At 43.8% G+C, this 19,571-nt stretch overlaps 1 protein-coding gene across 5 annotated transcripts in view; it reads left to right on the top strand.

Annotated features, from left to right (window-relative positions):
- The window catches only part of TAF5L (TATA-box binding protein associated factor 5 like), a 28,055-nt gene extending 10,616 nt beyond the window's left edge, over positions 1–17,439 (top strand). For 2 of the 5 annotated variants that reach the window (XM_074316424.1, XM_019754784.2), the window contains exons 3-5: positions 1,477–1,581; positions 8,591–9,315; positions 15,440–17,439. In XM_074316424.1, the coding sequence (XP_074172525.1) occupies positions 1,477–1,581; positions 8,591–9,315; positions 15,440–16,237 (1,628 nt within the window). In that variant the 3' untranslated portion in view covers positions 16,238–17,439. Of the gene's footprint in view, positions 1–1,476; positions 1,582–4,890; positions 4,946–6,426; positions 6,732–8,590; positions 9,316–15,439 lie in introns of those variants that run through there. The other 3 variants (XM_019754786.2, XM_074316425.1, XM_019754785.2) reach the window with 3 other exon arrangements.
- The last annotated feature ends 2,132 nt before the right edge of the window (positions 17,440–19,571 follow it).

Here is a 19,571-nt window from a genome sequence, read left to right as displayed (position 1 = left end):
AGAAAATAGGGCCAGCTGAGGAGCTGGGACTAGAGTCACAGGGCCTTATTGTTCCTCGTAGGCGAGGCTTCCTCAGGGCCAGGGAAATGCCTTCCAAACTTGCCACCATGGCCTTAGTGTGTAACAATCTCCTATTGCCCTGTGTTCATTAGGACCTGGGGACAGTAATTCTGTGCTGATGTTGACAGAAAGCAGGGCAAACCCTATTGAACAGACTTCCACGCTCCCCTCTTTTGAGCTGTCTTAGCTTAGACAGCTTCTTAGAGCCACTGCTGTTCCTGGAAACCCCGCAGGAAGTGTGAGTGTGCTTAGACTCTGTCCTAGGCCCTCTGTTAGCTAGCCCAGGGGTCTAGCTAGATAATTATGTCTTCGTTCAGCAGACAGTTACTGCACATCTGCTGTAGACCAGGTGCTGGAAAGTTCCAGGTAGCTAAGGTGTGATCCTAGCTCCTAAGGAGCTCTGACCTTGAAATAGTGCGAATGCCAGCAAGAGAACGTAGGACAGAATCAACACTGTGATTCAAGAAAATGTTCAGAACTGAAGGATATGAATTTCCAGATTGAAAGGGCCCACGGAATGCCCAGCATAGTGGTAGAAAATAGACCCACAGCAAGACACATCTTTGGAAAATGGTAGAACATGGGGTCAGCCGCTTCCAGATAAGTCTCGTGAATTTACCATATTTCGCCATGTATAATGCGTTCCTGTGTGTAATATGCACTCACATTTTTTGTGCAAACTTTCGGGAAAAACAATCTTTTGTTTTAATGCTTTAATTCAAATTTTTATTTGTTTATATTTAGGTACTTTTTTTTGGATTATAAAGGAATTTTAATATATTTTTTTAACATATTATGGTAAAAAAAACTTTACATAGCAAATAATTACAAAACACAAGAACAGATACAAGGTATAAGAAATTTTATGTACCGGTAACAAATTTACGATATTTACACATCATAGAAGGCCAAGAACACTTCGTTGTTGCAAGTTTGTCGTAAGTTTAACAGAACCGATTATCATATCCCAGGGTATTATTTTGCATATCAATATCACTATTGATTTCTAGGGCTACACTTTTAACTCATAAGCATAACTAAAAGAATTAAAAACATTTATATAGATATGGAATTAGTACTGCCATGTATAATACGCATCCTTATTTTTCCTTCACAAATTTGGGCAAAAAAGTGTGCATTATACATGGCAAAATACAGTATGTATTTTGTGGTTTTCAACTAATGTATTTTGTGATTTATGCCTTTTCCTTTCTCTGCTCTCATTTTATTGGGTATCATGAGGGAGAGGAAATAGATGTGTGTCATCAGCCTGGCAAATTGAACCAGAAGCCCAACACGCTTTGCAGACCTGCTGCCATGTCCCTCGCTCTGGACGCACGCTCACATCGCTCCATCCTGCCCCCACACCGCGCTAATAATGCTCTTTTATCCCATCTGTGTACTTTTCCTCCTTAGTCCAATCAGAGTCTGGTTGTACCAACGTGGTGTCCGCAGCACCTTGCCAGGCAGAGCCCCAGCAATATGAAGTGCAGTTTGGACGACTGCGGAATTTTCTCACCGGTAAGTACTCAGCACGAGGGGCTTTTTCTTCCTGAGCAGGAGTGGTGCATGTTTCCTCAGTTCCTGCTGTGTCCCAGGGGTAGTGTCAGGGACAGGTTCTTGCCGCCGCACTTAAGGTGTGCTAGGATTTCTGAGCCACAGGTTACTGTTTGCAAGGGCTCAGGCTCGGGGTGTGTTAGTCACTGTTTTACCCATCCTTCGCGGTGCCTGCAACGCGTGCGAACGCTAAACAGCCGTATAGAGAAACACGCTTAATGCAGAGTGTTTGAAATGTACAGTGATATCACTAATAGTAATATACTACATCTCAACATGGTCTTTCCCCCTTATTTCCAAAAGTGCTAGACAGTAGTCCTCATGAACCAGCAAGACAAAAAAATTAGAAGTTGTAATTTAGACCAGTTTGTGGGCGGTGAAATGACCGCTGAAATACAAGCTCAGTTGACATGAGTTCTAATCACTTCTTCTGACTCACTGTGTGACTTTTAAAATGGAGTCCCTTGGCCTCTTTGGGGTCTTTATATCCTCATATGTGACATGAAGACAATTCAAAGGGGAAACCAAGTGAACTCACCCAGCCGTAAGATGACTGATTATAATTTTAATGTTGGAAAGATGATTGCAGTAAGAAAGACCACATAGATTCTAGTTATTAATCAGTGTTGTTGAGTATTTTCTTTATATAAAACAACTTGAGTTGTAGGAAATATGAAACTTTCTCTGCCTTCAAAGGACTGAGAGTAATTAGCATGTATTGGTTAGTGGGAAACTATAGTTAAAATACTTGGAAGTTGTTTTATTTACTTTCCTTATTTGAACAATCCTTGGATTAATAATTTTTGATGGTAAAGTTACATATAGGTGTCATTATGTAAACAAAATAATATACCTAGTTTTACACACTCTTAACGTTGTCCTAATTTTACTTGATCCTATAATTGTTAGTATTTTAAAGGAAAGAATCCATATTTCCTATATTCTGTGGTTGGGGAAAAATGGCCAAAGTGTTACAGGAAATAAAGTTTAAAAAATAAAACCCTAGAGAGTGGTTGTCTTATCAGTGTCACACTTGTTGAGTGATGAAATTGCTAAGTAGAGACCAGTCTGTTAAATAGTTACAAAAATGGAAAAAAAATCATTAAAATTAAGTGTCTAATAAAAAGATTCTATTACGTTTAAAGTGGAAAGAAAGAAATTTCATTTAGATCCTCATATCATATGAATGTTAAATATCTGAGAACAGTGGTCAGCTGCTTTCTATCTCCACTAAGATTAAAAAAAGAAAAGTTTAATTTATAAGAAGGATTTCATTCAGAGGTAAGCAAGAACTTGGAGATAATGAGTTATTTTTAATAAGTAAAAATAGTTGGTTAACTTTGGTTTTTGAGGCTTTAAGCAGTTTTTAAAATTTTTAAATCAGTTCTTAGAGAGTTATTTTTCTCAGTTTTTTAAACACGATTATTATTTCTCCGTGATAGATCTCCCACCATTTTGGTGGTGGGGAAGCTGGTGTTTCATTCATTCAGCCGCCAGTTGTGTCACGCACTGAGTACCTGCCAGGCTAGGTAACACAACCAAGGGTACTGATCACTACCTGATTCCAACTTTTCTGACCATATTTATCTCTTTTGGGCTCCTGATGTTTTTCTTACGTATGTGCCAGAGCTCTTACAATAGAATAGCTGTCTACCCCTTGTATTTGATGGTGCTGAGGCTTTTTCCCTAATATGCGGTACCTTCTTTATTTTATCTCTTAATGTCCTTTGCCCAGAATTTTACATTTCAATAAACTGTAATCTATCAAACTTTTCCTTTGCAAGTTTGTGTCTTGTTTCAACACTGAGTAAGTTGTCTGTTATATTGTCTATAATTTAATTCTTTAATCCATTGGTCACAGATTATTTGGAAGAGGTGAGTATGTGTTTTTCCTTACAGACTGCTTTTCCTGGAACATTTTTCTCTGCCCTCAGTCTCTGAAGAGCAGTCAACCAAGTCAATGAACCGTATTTCCTGAGCACCAAGACAAAGTATAACATGTAGTCATTCATCTAAATTGGGAGCTAATCCGAACATAAAAAGGCTAAAAGTAAAAGTTTTTAAATAAAAGTTGAACTTGAATGTAGTAGCAGTGTTTTCCCAGACCGTTGTGGATTCGGCTGCTGAATGCTGTACACAGGAATTGCACTTGGAATGAAAGGGGCAGTAGCTTAGATGGGTGTCAGAGAAGGCCTGGCTGCTGCAGGTAGGGCTCGTAAGGTGGGCTGGGTGTGGGTCAATTGTGGAGAGCGAGTAGGAGGAAAGACATGAGCAAAACTGCGAGACGGAGTATATGGAAGACACAAGCAAACGTGCAAGATGGCAGATGTGGCTCTTTGTGCAGGAACAGTGAACGGACTGGCTTTGTTGAGAATGGGCTTTGAGCTTGGCGATAAAGCCAGACGCACTGGGGCCAGATGGAGGAGAGAGGTGACACCAGCCCTAGAGGTGTGCACCTCGTCCTATATGCTGGAGACGACCACTGGTGTGAAGCTAGTCTGAACGCAGTTTAGGAAAGGCTTTGTAAGGCGGGGGACCAGCAGATGCCGAGAAGTGAGCTGAGTGTGGACCAGGACTCCATAGTGTGGTGGGAAGGGGGGCAGGGTCTCGATTCCACCGTCAGACTCCCAGGGCGGGCTGGCCAAGGCCAGGGAGGAGCTGAGCCGGTCTCGGGCTGTGTGCTGCTGGGGGTGAACAGAGGAGACATGGCTATGGATGGAGCGCGTCTGGCTCATAGGAGGCAAACACTCACTGTTCATTCTTTATAGTAACATGGGCACTAGAGCAGTGAGAGGGCGAGGAGCCCAAAAGTGGGGGTACAGGGGTTGAAGAGTCACGCCAGGAGGTGTGGCGGGCATTTCAAAACAAAGGACAGGTGTGGTCAGTGGAGCCCAGCCCTACAGAGAAGTGAGGAGAAAGCAGCTGACAAGCGCAGTGTGTTTCACTTAGTGTCCTTTTCACTACTAATCTCTGCAAACTCCACGTTTCTTTTGTTTACCACCGGCAGAGAGGAGCAGCGGGTCTCGTTTGTTCTGTATTCAGTGGGTGGATGGACGGAAGGAGGAAAAAGCACACTTTTCAGAGGATATGTTCCTTTGTAATTAGAAATGTTTTAAGCAAGTCTACTTTCAGTAAAATATATAAACTATATGTTATGATGGCAAGGGAACAAGAGTAAAAGAGTTAAGACATCTGTGAGTTTCACCTTGTTCCACGAACAGAATGTGTTGATTGAAATTTATTATATTTTTTACCCAACACGGTTCTCTTCAGACAAGGAAGAAAAGTAAGCAGTTTTGAAACTGAGCTGAAACAACAGTGAATTTCAGTAAGTTTTAAAGCATGTGTCCCTGTTTCTCAATGGCTAGGTTTTTCCTAACCTTACTAAATTAAAATGTTTCTCATTTGGAATATAATCCTGAAACTAAAAATTTTAAGGACTTGAAAACAACCCTTCATCCCCATAGAATACAGGAAGTCTAATGAGTAAGGATTGAGTCTTTTTTATTATTAGTAGTAGTATTTTGGCAAAGAAATTTTCCAGAGGTCTTTTAAAGAATTACAGTATTTAAAGAAATACCAAAATCTGTATTAATCAGCATTCTCCAGAGAAATAGAATGTTGACGTAAGAAATATCTAAACCTGCAGAGAATTATAAGAGTTTATTTGAGCCAAACTGACGACATGCCGGGGAGCAAGATCTCAGATGCTCCCGAGAGTGACAGTTCAGTTACTTTTATGCACTTGGAATTAAGGAGGGGACGTGAGGAAGATGACATGGGAGAGCAAGGCGGGGACGGCTCACAGGGCAGGTAACAAATATGCGCTCTTAAGAGTTAATACCCCTTCCGTTCAGGGGTATTACTTTGGTCACTTCAAAGGTTGTGGACCGAGATACATGACAGCAGTGGACAGGGCTGGCTTACACCTCTCACAAAAGACGTCGTAGGCCTGGGCTGTGACAACCCACCGTGACCTGCCCACCTAGGAATTCAGGATCGGATCACCCTGTGACGTTCCTTCCCATACAAACCCTTTTTTCATCCACCAGAACCAACAGGATATACATAGAGAGGTTTGTTTTAAGGATTGGTTTACGTGCCTGTGGACACTGGCAGGTCGTAAATCTGCAGGGCAGGCCAGCAGCTGGACAGCCAGGGAGGAGTTGAAGGGCAACCTTGGCAGGATTCCCTGTTCTTCAGGGAGCTCAGCCTCTGTTCTCTGAGGCCTTCGACTGATCAGATGAGGCCCACCCATATCACAGGCTGATCTGCTTTACTCAGCGTCTACTAATTTCAGTGTGAATCTCATCTAAAAGATACCTTCACAGAACACCCAGAATAGTGTTTGACCAAATGTCTGGGTATCGTGACCCAGCCAAGTTAACATAAAATGAACCCTCCCAGGTCCACCCCGTCAGCTTGACACCCATGTTCATCTCCTTAAAGACACTTAATCGTCATGTAAAGACAATAAGGTCGTAATTCTACTTACTATAATACAGCTCTCCTGAGCACAACCAAAACCCACTAACCCCTGCCCCAGAAGAGGAAGCGAAGTCTTTGAGTGATGTTTACTCTTCTCCTGACATCCCCTTCCTTAAATACTATAATATGAAGTCAGTATAACTTCTGGTACATGGTCAGGGGATAGGAGAGGGAAGAAAACAGAGCATGTTTACACACAAACATGACAAAATGAGGACGACACGTGACAGTCCCAGTCCTCAGTCCTGTCCCTGCTCAGTGGTCATAGTTGATATTTAACTACCTTCTTCCACTACCCGTCTGCATTCCTTTTGTCTTCAGCACGCACCTCACCTCGTCCTGGCTCCTTACCTGGTGGGTGATCCAAACCTTCATTCCTGAGAGGTCTGGGCCACTGCTAGTCCTGCCTGGATTGGGTTGCTGTAGTTTCCATTGGCCTTAACCACAGGAGGTGGTGACACTAAGTGACACCCTACGGGATCTCCTGGATTCCAGACTCTTCCTGCCTCCGTTGTGGGATTAGCAGTCCAGTTTCTCCTCGGGAGTCAGGACCTGTCGCCCCAGCCAGCACAGTAACTCCTTTCTTTGTCTGTTGACTCAGACACGTAAGGAGCCCAGAGTAGCTGGTGAGTCGTACCTTCCAGATCAATGGAATCATTGTAATTTAAGTTCATCTCCTACAGACGTATTTAAGTAGGGACACTTTTATTCTAAAATGCACATATACAATTAATTCACCTGTGATGAAGGAAATAAGGTACTAAGCAGAGATATCATCATCAAATTAGTATGTGTTCCAAGGACTTGAGCCATATATGGATTTCTCTTCATGAAAAAACTAAATGCTAGTGGAAGTGCAAATGCTGACCTAAAGCATTTTTTATTTAAATGTGTATCAACATTATACTATAATAGATAGAAATAATATGAAACCAAAACTAATTTACAAGTAAAGTATAAGCAAAAACTACAAAAGCAATAAAGTTCAAATTAACAGTGAGTGAGTAGTGGAGTGATGGATGGATTTTGCCAGACCAATCTGCTGCCCACGTGGGCACAGGGATGGCACCGATGGCCATGACACAGGCTGGTTTTCCGTCATCTCCCAGAGGTGCTGTGCCTGCAGTGGTCCTGCTCCCACCGCTGGGCTCTGAATGACCGGGAAGCCTTGGCTCCCTCACAGCTCTCTGTTTACTCCCCCTCACTTATTTACGTGTCACGCACACCTGAGCCTTTCTCATTAGCTCATGTCAAAGCTGTACACTTTTTTGAACATTCTTTGTCACATAGTTTCATGTTCTTAAAGTCTCAAACTAGTTAAAGCTTTAGGCTTAATAACAAAAATGTCTTGTTTGTAACTTAACACTGCAAAAGAGAAGTTTTACTCTTTAATCAACAAAATCAAAATAAATGCACTGACAGATATGGGCAAATTATGAATGAATGTCATTTTTTTTTAAGTTAAGGTTTTTTGTGGGGTTTTTTTTGTTTTTTAAATTTTATTGGGAATATTGGGGAACAGTGTGTTTCTGCAGGCTCCATCAGTCCTTCAGTCTAATTGTGGAGGGCGCAGCTCAGCTCCAAGTCCAATCACCGTTTTCAATCTTTAGTTGTAGGGGGCGCAGCCCACCATCCCATGTGGGAATTGAACTGGCAACCTTGTTGAGAGCTCACACTCTAAACCAACTGAGCCATCTGCTGCCCCTTCGGAAGCTCAGCGGAAGCTCGTTCTCTTCAATCTAGTTATGGAGGGTACAGCCCACCGTCCCATGTGGGAATCGAACTGACAACCCTGTTGTTGAGAGTTCACGCTCTAACCAACTGAGCCATCCGGCCGCCCCTGAATGTTGTCATCTTAGCATTAGGACATGGCAACCTGGGTAGCCAGACGTGTTAATGACCCCATAAAATAAGTGCTTTGGTATTTCTGTAGGTGATGAATGCCAGAAGTCGTCACAAAACAAGATAGAGCAGTAAAACCATGTCAATACTTACTCGCTAAATGGCATTCCACATAATTCTGAATATACTTGTGTTCATTGTTTTTTAAATTGTCGTCAAGTTAAAACGTTTCTGTGAAGAGCTCAGAGTCTCCTGAAAATATAACTGCAGACATTCAGAGGTCTAAGGTACCAATGCGAGAAGCACTGATATATTGGGGAAAATACTAAACCTTGAGGATCTGGGTACATGCTACTGAATTGTGGAAGCTTAGGCAAGTCCCTTAACTCTCTGGGCATCAAGTGCCTTCTTTATGGCCAAGTTCACAGCCAAGTTTGCTGGACTTCGAGTACATGCTCTTCCTTGTTCAGTCAAAAGGCATGGACTCTTGAGTTTCCAGAATTCTTTGTTGGGCTTAGAGTTCAACCGCTAGCCTCAGGGAATGGGGTCCTGACAAGTGTGATGTGACGGTGGGCCCCCCAGGAGGGTCACGTTGTCCTTTGAGGTTCTGCTGATTGTAAAGCCCTCACGCTTTTCATTTCAGATTCTGACTCCCAGCATAGCCACGAAGTGATGCCCCTCCTGTATCCTCTCTTCGTCTACCTCCATCTCACCCTGGTCCAGAACAGTCCGAAGAGCACAGTGGAGAGTTTCTACAGCCGCTTCCATGGGATGTTTCTGCATAACGCCAGCCAGAAGGACGTCATCGAGCAGCTGCAGACCACACAGAGCATCCAGGACGTGCTGTCCAACTTCAAGCTCCGAGCTTTCCTAGATAACAAGTACGTGGTCCGCCTCCAGGAAGAGAGCTACAACTACCTTGTCCGCTACCTCCAGAGTGACAACAACGCCGCGCTCTGCCAAGTGCTCACCTTGCATATCCACCTGGATGTGCAGCCTGCCAAGAGGACAGATTACCAGCTCTACGCCAGCGGCAGCGCCGCGCGAGGCGAGGGCAGCGGCCTGGAGCCCGCCGACATGCCCGCGCCTGTCCTGCATGACGAGGCCGCCCTGGCCGTCCTGCAGGACAGCATAAGGCGCGTCAAGGACGGCCCTCCGTCCCTCACCACCATCTGCTTCTACGCCTTCTACAACACCGAGCAGCTGCTGAACACGGCCGAGATCTCCCCGGACAGCAAGCTGCTCGCCGCGGGCTTCGACAACTCCTGTATCAAGCTGTGGAGCCTGCGATCCAAGAAGTTAAAGCCGGGACCTCATCGAGTCGACGTGTCCCGTGTCCACTTGGCTTGTGATGTCCTGGAAGAGGAGGTATGGGTATCATTGTTTCTTGCCTACATCTGCCTTACTAATTTGCTTAGAATGTCCTTACCAAACAGGACAGACCTGTGGAGAACGGACTCCATTGTGTCCCCCATGTGGCTAAGGGCAGACTGATGGCAGGTGCCCGCTACCATTGAGTTCCTGCTCAGGCCTAGCCTTGGAAAAGATGAACACTGCTTTTAACAACAGCAACTCAGCACTGTTAATGAGCGCTCAGGATCAACCACTATCTGAAATGTGCATAGCATTGCTAAGCCTGATTAAAGACCTTTAGCTAACATTGAGATTTGCTGTGTGTGTGTGTGTGTGTGTGTGTGTGTGTGTGTGTGTGTGTGTGTGGTGCAAATATACACACAAGTAAGCTTCCTGGATCAGAGGGTCTGCACTTTCAATTGTGACAAATATTGTGCTCTTGTCCACTCATCGACAGTAGATGAGCGCCTGCTTTCTGTGGCCCCACCGTCACCTGGCGTGCAAGCCCTCTGGCTTCATGTGCCCAGGCTGTTCCAAACCCCATTCTGAAAAGCACGCAGAGAGTTGACGTTTTCCTCCATCAGTCAGTGTAATGATCTTGTTGCTTTGATTGGGAATGGTCGTTGAAAAGGGCAGGCCGAGTGGCCTCAGTGTCTAGTCACTGAGAAGCACTGCCTTAGGAAAAATGTGTGCGAAGGGAAATAAAAGTTGAACTTCACGAAGTTACCTGTCCCTGGGAGTGGCCCCACAAAAGCTGAGGGCTGATGTGATTTTGTCATATCACCTCTGAAATGCAGTTAGTTGTGCCTCAGCCTACTTTGGGTGGAAAATTCTTTGCACAGGGGTGAAAAATTAAGGAATGAAACAAAAATCACTCAAGTTAATATCCAGTTGCTGATAGGATATCAAGAATATTGGATGCACAAATTAAGCTCTTTTTTTTTCCTGTTCCTGTTTTCTTGGTTACCTTCTAGTTTGTATGTCCTTTGAATTTTTGCTTCTTGCAACTGAGACAATATGATTAGAGGAGTAAAGAGTCCAAATTGTAATGTACAAACTATGATTTCTAGAATTTTACAGTACCCTCTAAAATGTCTTTCATTGTACATGTATTTGAATTGTCAAATTTTTCTTTGGAGATAATTCTAGCCTCTTCATGCAACTGAGGGACACTGCCCTAATGTACTTTAAAGTCTCTGTAAATACAAAAAAAATTAATTATTTCTAGTGACCTTATTAGCTGTGATGGTACTGAGTTTCAGGATTATTCTAGGCATTAAAATTTAATATAAAGGAAGAAAGACACAACAATGGAAAAAAACATTAGACTAAAATTTTAAATGTTAACATTTTTCCCTGGCTATGACTGAAAACTAGCTCTATGACTTGTTCTGTGAAGGCTTCCAGGCATCAGCAGACAAGTATTTGAAGACCCGGAAGTGAAGAATAATGTGATGAATTCCAGGAACCGGAAGAAGTTAAATATGGCTGGAGTTGGGAGGGGTGAGACAGGAAGCAGTACGGATCCACTGTCTCTTTGGGAGACCGTGGTAGCCCAGGGGTCGCGCCAATGGACAGGTTAGACAAGAGCTCAGTCCCTGGGTGGATGGAGGAGCTGAGGAAGAACGAGTCCAGGAAGACATCAGTGTCTCAGGCTGAGCAGGCAGGGGGGTGCCCCCCACCTCAGAGAGAACGAAGGATGTCAGAACAGTGGCTGTTTGAAGCGTCTTTCTGCTTATTCGTTATCTGCATTGAAAGTCCCCCATTGATTCTAGCCTCTGCTTTCCTTAAGAACAAACTGGGTTTTTTATGGTGGTGGTGGTGGTTGTTTTTAACTTTAGAACTGAACTTGAGATCCTCCTAGTCTGTTTTTGAGGGGTTTTCTGTTTGGAATTTCTACACCCCCACCCGTTTTGTCACAGCAGTTCAGGGAAGTTTTCTTTTTGATTTCTGACAAGGAACATTTTGGGGGAAAGCAAGGTATAAATTAGTTCTGGTAGTTGGTATTTAATGTTTCTTCAATGAAAACTTGTACTTTCTTCCTTGTAGAATTCACAATTAAAATCAAGATCCTTAATGCAAAGGTCACAAACCCACATGCTTGTAAAAGCCAAACAGGTTAAAATAAATTGGACCAAAGAGGTGATAGGAAGTAAGAAAGCACCACAAAATCAAATTAAAAAGCTGATTTGCAGTCTGGGCTTTAATTTCTGTGAAGCAGTAACTGTTGCATAAGTTACTGGCTAAAATATTTTGACTGCAGGCACTTAAAGCACTGATCAGACCCAGCCATCCCATTTCTAGCTATGTAACCAAGAGAAATGAAAATATATGTCCACACAAAAACCTGTCCATGAATGTTCATAGCATATTCATAAGAGCCCAAAATGGAAACAGCCCAAATGGCCATCAGCTGATGAACAGATAAATTGTGGTCTGTCCATACAATGGAATATTATTCAACCACAAAAAGGAATGAAAATACGTAGTGAGAGTGCTACAACATGGATGAACCTTGTAAACATTGTGCTGGGTAAAAGGAGCCAGTCACAAAGGACCGACTATTGTATTTTCTAGGAAATTTCCAGAACAGGCATATCCAAAGAGACAGAAAGTAAGTCAGTTCTTGCCAGGGGTTTGGGGAGTGACTGCTCATGAGCACAGGGTTTCTTTTTCAGGTGATGGAATGTTCTCCACCCTGATAGTGGTGATGGCGGCACAACTCTGTGAACGTACAAAAAAAACCATCGAATTGTACACTTTAAAAGAGTGAATTTGATAGTATGTGAATTATCTCAGTTTTAAAAAAACCGAGCACAGTAACCGAAAGGTCCTATGTAAGCATATTATTTTCTCTGTTAAGTGTGCCAAATAAAACTGGATTGACAGCACTGGCCCATAGCTTCTGTTATGTCCACCTTGAAGATAATCTAGAGTAAGTTTTGGAATCTGTTACCTGGCATTGCGGGGCCCCTGTCCTCACCCTGTGCCAGTGGCCCCTTCTTCAGACACTGCACGTGGAGAGCAGTGGGCCTGCTCGCTCCACACTATTCCACACGAGACGGAGATAGAAATGAGATCCAGCTTTTACCCTTGTTGATTGGCAGCTATGTGTTTTTAATATGTGAACAACTTGGCCGAACCACAGATAGCAAAGCAGGGGTTTGCTCTTTCTGCTATGTGTACACGCCCACCCCGTCACCAGCAGCCTTCCACCTGCTTAGCCCCACGACAACACCTGGGTTCACTTCACTTAGTGTCTCGTGATCCGTCTCCCAATCTGGTAGTCTTTACGTTTGAAAAGGAAAGAATTCAGTTTTGTCATTAATATTCAGTTCTGTAATTTGTATATAAAACTGTCGTTTAGATCTATGCTGCTCCATAGAACTATAATGTGAGCCATATGTAATTTAGATTTTTCTAAAGCCACATTAAAAAAAGTATATAGTCAAAATTAATTTTAATAATGTATTTCGTCCAGTATGGCAAAAACGTTATTTAAAATGTAAGCAACCTAAAAACTTATTGAGACCCATTACATTCTCCTTCTTGGAAACCCAGTGGGAACTTTACACTCAGAGCACTCATGTCCATTCACGCTAGCCGTAGCTGGCGTTTCTGTTCTAGGACAGGCTACCATCGTCTCACGCAGATGGCAGTGCGGCCTTGCAAGTCTTAACCCACTCCCAAAGCCGGCCACACTTCATTTCTTTCAGTCCCCCAGCAACTAATTAGTGAGAAGTGCCCAATGGCAGATCCCAGGCCCCAGGTACCCCTGATCTGGGGAAGACGGGCATGTGTGCTGAGGCCCTGGGATGCCCCTGTCCAGGGGCAGCCTGCGGTGTGTAGGGCCTCCATGGTCTAAATCAGGGTCTGCAAACTACGGTACAGGGGTGCATCAGACAATAGTTGAAGATCTGTTAATACTTTTTATTCCTCTTCAATTTCTATGTTATGCAAGCCGTATAAAGTACATAATACAGTTTATTATTACACGAATATGCATATAATGACTTCTGTTTGGGATGCATGCCCATTTACTGTGGAGGGCTCAGTCATTGTAGCAAGTTGGGGAGTTTTGTCCCATTAGCATGAGAGGAAAGACAGATCTGTGGGGACGGACATGTGTGCCCAGCTGCTTGTACCAGGCTCTCAGTTCCACGGTGCTGAGGCCCTTGTGGGACTGAGCCGAGCCACAGAGGAAGACGTGGCTGGGTCATTTGAAGCTGTGTTCCCGGCAAAGGGCTGATAGTGATAGCCAGCAGGAACGTCTGGTTCCCCCATTTCTTGGTCTGGAGAGTCAACCAGGCACCTTTCCACAGGCTTGGGACAACTGTCAAGACTCTGGGGAAGTGCCAGCTTGCCCTCCTCTTCCACCTGTGAGCACGCTAGTCAGGTCCCCACTCAGGCGAAGACACTGTCCTGTCGCTTCCTGCTCTCCGCGAAGACCATGCAGGGCTCAGAGGAACGTGCCCTCTGACCTGCCGCTACCTCGCAAAGGATCTTTGTGGAATCCATTGGGTCCTTTCTTCCTCCCATATTTCTCATATCAACTTTCTGGTGTAGAGTAACGAGTCATTCTTGAAATGATAAAGTATCGTGACCTCTTTGGAAAGGAAAATGGCTAATATTCTTGGTAACACTCAGTAGAACCTTAAGCTCCCAAATGCTTATGTATCTTTAATGTTGAATGTCTGGAATAGCCTTTAAAAAAAAAAAAAAAGAAAAAAAGATCTTTTGTTTAAGTGTGTTTTTCCAGGACCTATCAGCTCCAAGTCGAGTAGTTGTTTCAATCTAGTTGTGGAGGGCGCAGCTCACAGTGGCCCATGTGGGGATCGAACCGGCAACCTTGTTATTAAGGGCACCGCGCTCTAACCAACTGTGCTAACCGGCCGCCCCTGGAATAACCATTTTTGAATAATCATGGACATCCATGTTTAGTGTCCCTTAACTTTCTAATATGTACACATTGGAAGTGTTTGTTTTATTTTAAATTTAATGGTTTTCAAATAGAGGTTAAAAGGATGCCCTTTTCCTATACAAGAACCTAAGGCTCTCATTTCTATTCCAATAAAGCCGGTTGGTTTAAGAGACTTCATCTTACTCTTCCTTCTTCTAGTGTTTCATTAAAACCATTTTAATTTATGAATTCCAAGATGGAGACAGTTGTGGTTTTAAGGAGGTTGCCTGTGAGAGAATGAAGGGAAAAGGGATTTTGAACACAGATAGTGTCCTGGTGAGACTCTCTCCCTAGGACTGTGAGTGGCTGGCTTTTCTCGTGTCCTCACACATAAGAATTATTTCCAAGAATCACATGAGTCACTTGGCATGTTTAAAGCAATTCTGAGTCCATGCCTTGTTTTGTTACTTTAGGAAAATGTTTGAGACCCTCCATAAGGTCACAGGTTTAAAACTTCATCTTCTTCATTTCTTTTTGGACACCAGCAGTTTATTCCTGGTTGCAGGGCGTGAGTGTCATTTACTGAGAACTGCAACCTCCGGGCTCACTCGTAATTCTGACACATCAGGTTGTATTTTGGCTAAACTCCTGCAATGGTTCCGTGTTCATCTCGAACTGAGACCACATCTGCCTTTGTCATTGACCCCAGTCGTGGGAGTAATGAATGTGCCAGGATTTTTTTAGTGGATTGAAAATGGGGAGCAAAGTGGCTTTTGAAGCAGCTAAACCTGACATACCTATAGAATAAAAGAAATAAAAGAATCTAAGAACTGAACATAAATAGTTTCTAACAGCAGATATCAGAATTAACAATGAAAGTTCCCATAAGCTGCTTTTTAATTGGCTTTTGAAATCTGTTATCCTCAGCCTAAGAGTAAGACCCCAGTCATTACTTGATAATAATAGCCTTGTATTTCCAGATCTTTGATTTGATATAGTCATGGCTGCACGATGAAGTTAAGGAAAGCAGTGTGTCAGTTGTAGACTTTTTGTTCAGTTAGGTTCTTATGAGCCGTTTGCCTGGGGTCACCCTTATCGGCAAGACGACTGTCGTTTACTGAATAGATGCTGTTGCCCAAGCAGTGCCGTTTTTTGCCCTGAAGTTTTTGTTTTCCATGGCAGACCACTAAACGTCTCTTTCTTGTGTGTCTCCTTTGCCACCCTCACCGGACGTCCCAGGATGATGAGGATGAAACTGCGGGCACAGAGATGAAGATCCTGCGAGGACACTGTGGCCCAGTGTACAGCACGCGCTTCCTCGCGGACAGCTCAGGGCTGCTGTCTTGTTCTGAAGACATGTCCATTAGGTACTGGGACCTGGGGAGCTTCACCAACACTGTGCTGTACCAGGGACACGCGTACCCTGTGTGGGACCTGGACATTAGCCCGTACAGCCTGTACTTCGCCAGCGGGTCCCACGACCGCACAGCGAGGCTGTGGTCATTTGATCGGACGTACCCGCTGAGAATATATGCAGGACACCTGGCGGACGTGGACTGCGTCAAGTTCCACCCCAACTCGAACTACTTGGCCACGGGCTCCGCAGACAAGACGGTCCGGCTGTGGAGCGCCCAGCAGGGCGGCTCGGTGAGGCTCTTCACGGGCCACCGTGGCCCCGTGCTGTCCCTCGCCTTTTCTCCCAACGGCAAGTACTTGGCGTCGGCCGGCGAGGACCAGCGCCTGAAGCTGTGGGACCTGGCGTCCGGGACCCTTTACAAGGAGCTCAGAGGCCACTCGGACAACATCACCAGCCTGACGTTCAGCCCGGACAGCAGCCTGATCGCCTCGGCCTCCATGGACAACTCGGTGCGCGTGTGGGACGTCCGGGGCGCGCACGGGGGCGCACCGGCCGACGGCTCCTCGGGCGAGCTGGTGGGCGTGTACAGCGGCCCGGTGAGCAGCGTCCTGAGCGTGCGCTTCATGGCCTGCAACCTCCTGCTGGTGACCGGCATCTCGCAGGAGAGCCCGGACCATTGACCGTCGCCTTCGCTGGGGCGGGCTGGGGCGGCGCTGGCCTCCACATGGCAAGTCTCGCGACAAACTGATGGAATCACTGACTGTGAAAGACTCCCCATTTATTACCCTCCGCTGTGCAGGTGTCCTGAGCACGGCACCCCTTCACTCGGCTCCCCACGTCTCAGGACTGGGGTGGGGGGACAGGTGGTGACAAGCAGACATGAGATCAAGAACTGAAATGCTCGCGAGGTCAGATTGCAAGTCCCACCGAGATTGCTCCACGTCCCCGTGCGAGCGCCCGCACCTCCAACTCTTTCCCGTTTGTGAAACCCACAAGAGCTGCTGACGCCGGTGCTGCATCGGCTCGGGGGGCCCTGGCGTGGCCTGGGCGCCGAGTGCTGTCCGAGGAGCAGGGCCACAAGGTCGCCTGTCGTTAGGCACCAGGGAAGGGGATCTTTACAGGTGTGGGAATACAGGGCTGGGGACTGGCAAAGGGGGCAGGGTTGTCCCGGCAAAAAGACTTTCCATAATTACAGAGAACAGGATTTTTTATTATTGTTATTGTAATTATAATATTATTATTATTATTATTGAGAGGGGACCGCAGCACTGGCAGAGCCTTCTCTGCGCTCATCATTCAGGTCATACCCCTGGCACTGGCCGTGACACTTGGAATTTTGAGGTTCAGGGAACTCAGAGAATTTGGTAGCACAGTGTTTGGGAAGAAAGGGAAACTTTCTGGGTAACAGATCGGCTACTCCCGCTGACATGTTTCTAGAAGTGGGTGGATTTGATTGAGAAAGTCTTGGGCTCTTGCAGTGATGGTGGGAAAGAAAGGTTCTTTTCTTGGCTGCACTTCTATTAGCAATTCTCTTCCCTGAAAGGACAGATTGTGGTAAAGAAATGAGAATAATTTGAAGCGAAAAGTCAAAAGATAGAATTATTAAGTGTTGAATTTCCAAATGAGTATTTACTCAGAGGTGTGGCTTTTTCAACGTCTTTTTCTCCTTAGGACCATCCACTCCCACCTCCTGCATTGCAATAGCAGTTTAATAGAAAACACTTTGTGAAACAAATTGTAAGTACGTATGCACGCATATAAAACTATGTTTTGAGGATAAAGCAAGTTCTAATTTGTGGAAAAAAGATTAAATATTTCTGTTTTCTGAAAAGAGTTTTTTGTATTTTGTTTTCTATTAAAATGTATTTAGTTTCCAAAAAAAGTGTTGGCATCTCATTTAAACTGAGAGCAGGTGGGCATGTGGTCTGCCTTGCGGTGACATGCAGCTCACTTCTGTTTAGGGTGATAGCCAGTTACGTAGGCCAGACCAGCCCCAAAGGAGGGATGTTCCTATCCACTCTTGTATTCTGTTCTGTTTACTTTGAGTTATGTTCTTGGCACTCACGTGGATTATTGCTAGCATTCAGTACTGTTCATACATCCAAGATTGCCGATTGCTGACCTGGGACAATATATATTTTGCCATCTAGAATTATTTGGTAAGATCCTATTTCAATTTTTAAAAACCCCATTATAAAATCTCGAAGGGGCATAAGAACTGTGTTATTTAATTAACTCAAACTGTTTATTGAGCAATTCCAGATAAAGGACTCATCCAAAGATTTAAATGATGCCAGAATTTTAAAAATGTACTTTGATACATAATTTCCTGGCAAGGACACCAGAATTATCAGGAAATTAAATAGGAAGACTAGAATTCTATGCCAAAATCTTTTTTTCACTTGAGCCTAAGGTGCTAAATAATAGGAAATGTTTCTTATTCACAAAAATCTACATATTTGAAACATTGTAAGAAGGATCCTTTGGCAACTTAGCCAGATGGCATCACCTTCCACATGGTCTGTGGGTAAAGCCTAGAATCTAAATGTGTTCTTACTATAATAAGTGAATTCTAAGTTAGATTTCTAAGTTAGTGCATGATACATTGCTAGAAATCATGAAATCCATGAATTGGGCTCTATCATTCTGAGAAGTGAAAATATCACTGACTTGGGATGATTTGGAAGTTTTGTGTTTGTTTTGTGATGCAGAATTTCTTTGATTAAACACAGAAATGTACTGGGTTCGTCAGTCTTCACATTACCAATTGTGTATCTGCTCTGTGATTTCAGTTCAAGGTCTTAATGGTCTGCATATTTGGCCTTTTTTTCTTTTGTGAACTAATTTTAATGTGGGGTAATTGAACTTTCTAGAATCACCTCACAACGTCCCCCAAATCTTACAAATACAGTATGTGTGTGTACACAAAGTGCACAAAGAACATGGTCACCCTCTTCAGGCTGCTCTCTGCGTTGTTTCATTTTATCTTCAGGATATCCCGTGACGTGGACAGGACTGGAGGCATTACCATTTTGTATTGAAATACCTAAAGCCCAGAAAATCCTGTATCCACACCCAACAAGGAATAAAGAAACTTGAGAATACTCAGCTGTTTCGAACCACTGTGATAAGTGTCCGCAGTGTGTATAAGGTGGGAAAAAACAGCTGAAATTTCTGAGACTAACAGGCTTAAAAGATCTGACTGTAATTTTAATTTAGCAATAGACTGGACAAAAGAAAGAGAAAGTTAGGATAAAGGAAAATAATGAATAGAGACAAAACAGTTTAAAGTTTTTATATTTAAGATCCAGCATCTAAGGACATGATTACTGGCTTTTCATTTGTTTAATCGTGTGTTAAAAATGTCTTGATTGTATAAACAGAGTTGGGTATGTAGGCTTCTAATTTTGCTACTGCCCAGATTGGTATTTAAGTATATGGATTAAAAACTTAGTCTGTACTTCAACTTGTCTTTCAGTTGCATGTTTTAGAAAAGTGTCCATTAAATCTATGCCCAGCTCAGACCAAAAATTCATATTATTGACACCTACATAGCAGCCAAATGACTCTGAAACTACTTTGTGGTAAAAAGAAAATCTTCATTCAAGAATTCAAGGAATGCAAATGTTCCTTGTCAATTTGACCATGAAAGCTCAACTTCAATACTTTCATGTGATTGACTAAAATTCCTATTTTATATTAAATATGTGAGTCTATTATGCCTATCAGACATTGTGTTAGTAGGTGGGGATACAGTGGTAAGCAAAGCTGATAGGGTCCCTGTATTGAGGTTGCAGTTTAGAGAGGGAGGCAGACATTAACCAGATAATCCCATGAATATGGAATTCCTAACTGTAGTGGATGCTGTACTGGGCACTGTGGAAGAACATACCCAATGGTCCAACTTAGAGCAAGCATTCAAAGTCCTCCCTGAAGAAGTAATAATTAAGTGGAGACCTGGAGGGTAAGCAGGAGTTAGCCAGGCAGAGATCAGGAAAGAATGGTCCGGACCCA

Source organism: Rhinolophus sinicus, linkage group LG12 (assembly GCF_036562045.2).
Source record: "Rhinolophus sinicus isolate RSC01 linkage group LG12, ASM3656204v1, whole genome shotgun sequence".
Classification (NCBI taxonomy): domain Eukaryota; kingdom Metazoa; phylum Chordata; class Mammalia; order Chiroptera; family Rhinolophidae; genus Rhinolophus; species Rhinolophus sinicus.
The sequence above is the reverse complement of the archived record's forward strand: the minus strand, read 5'-3'. Positions and strand labels throughout refer to the sequence as shown.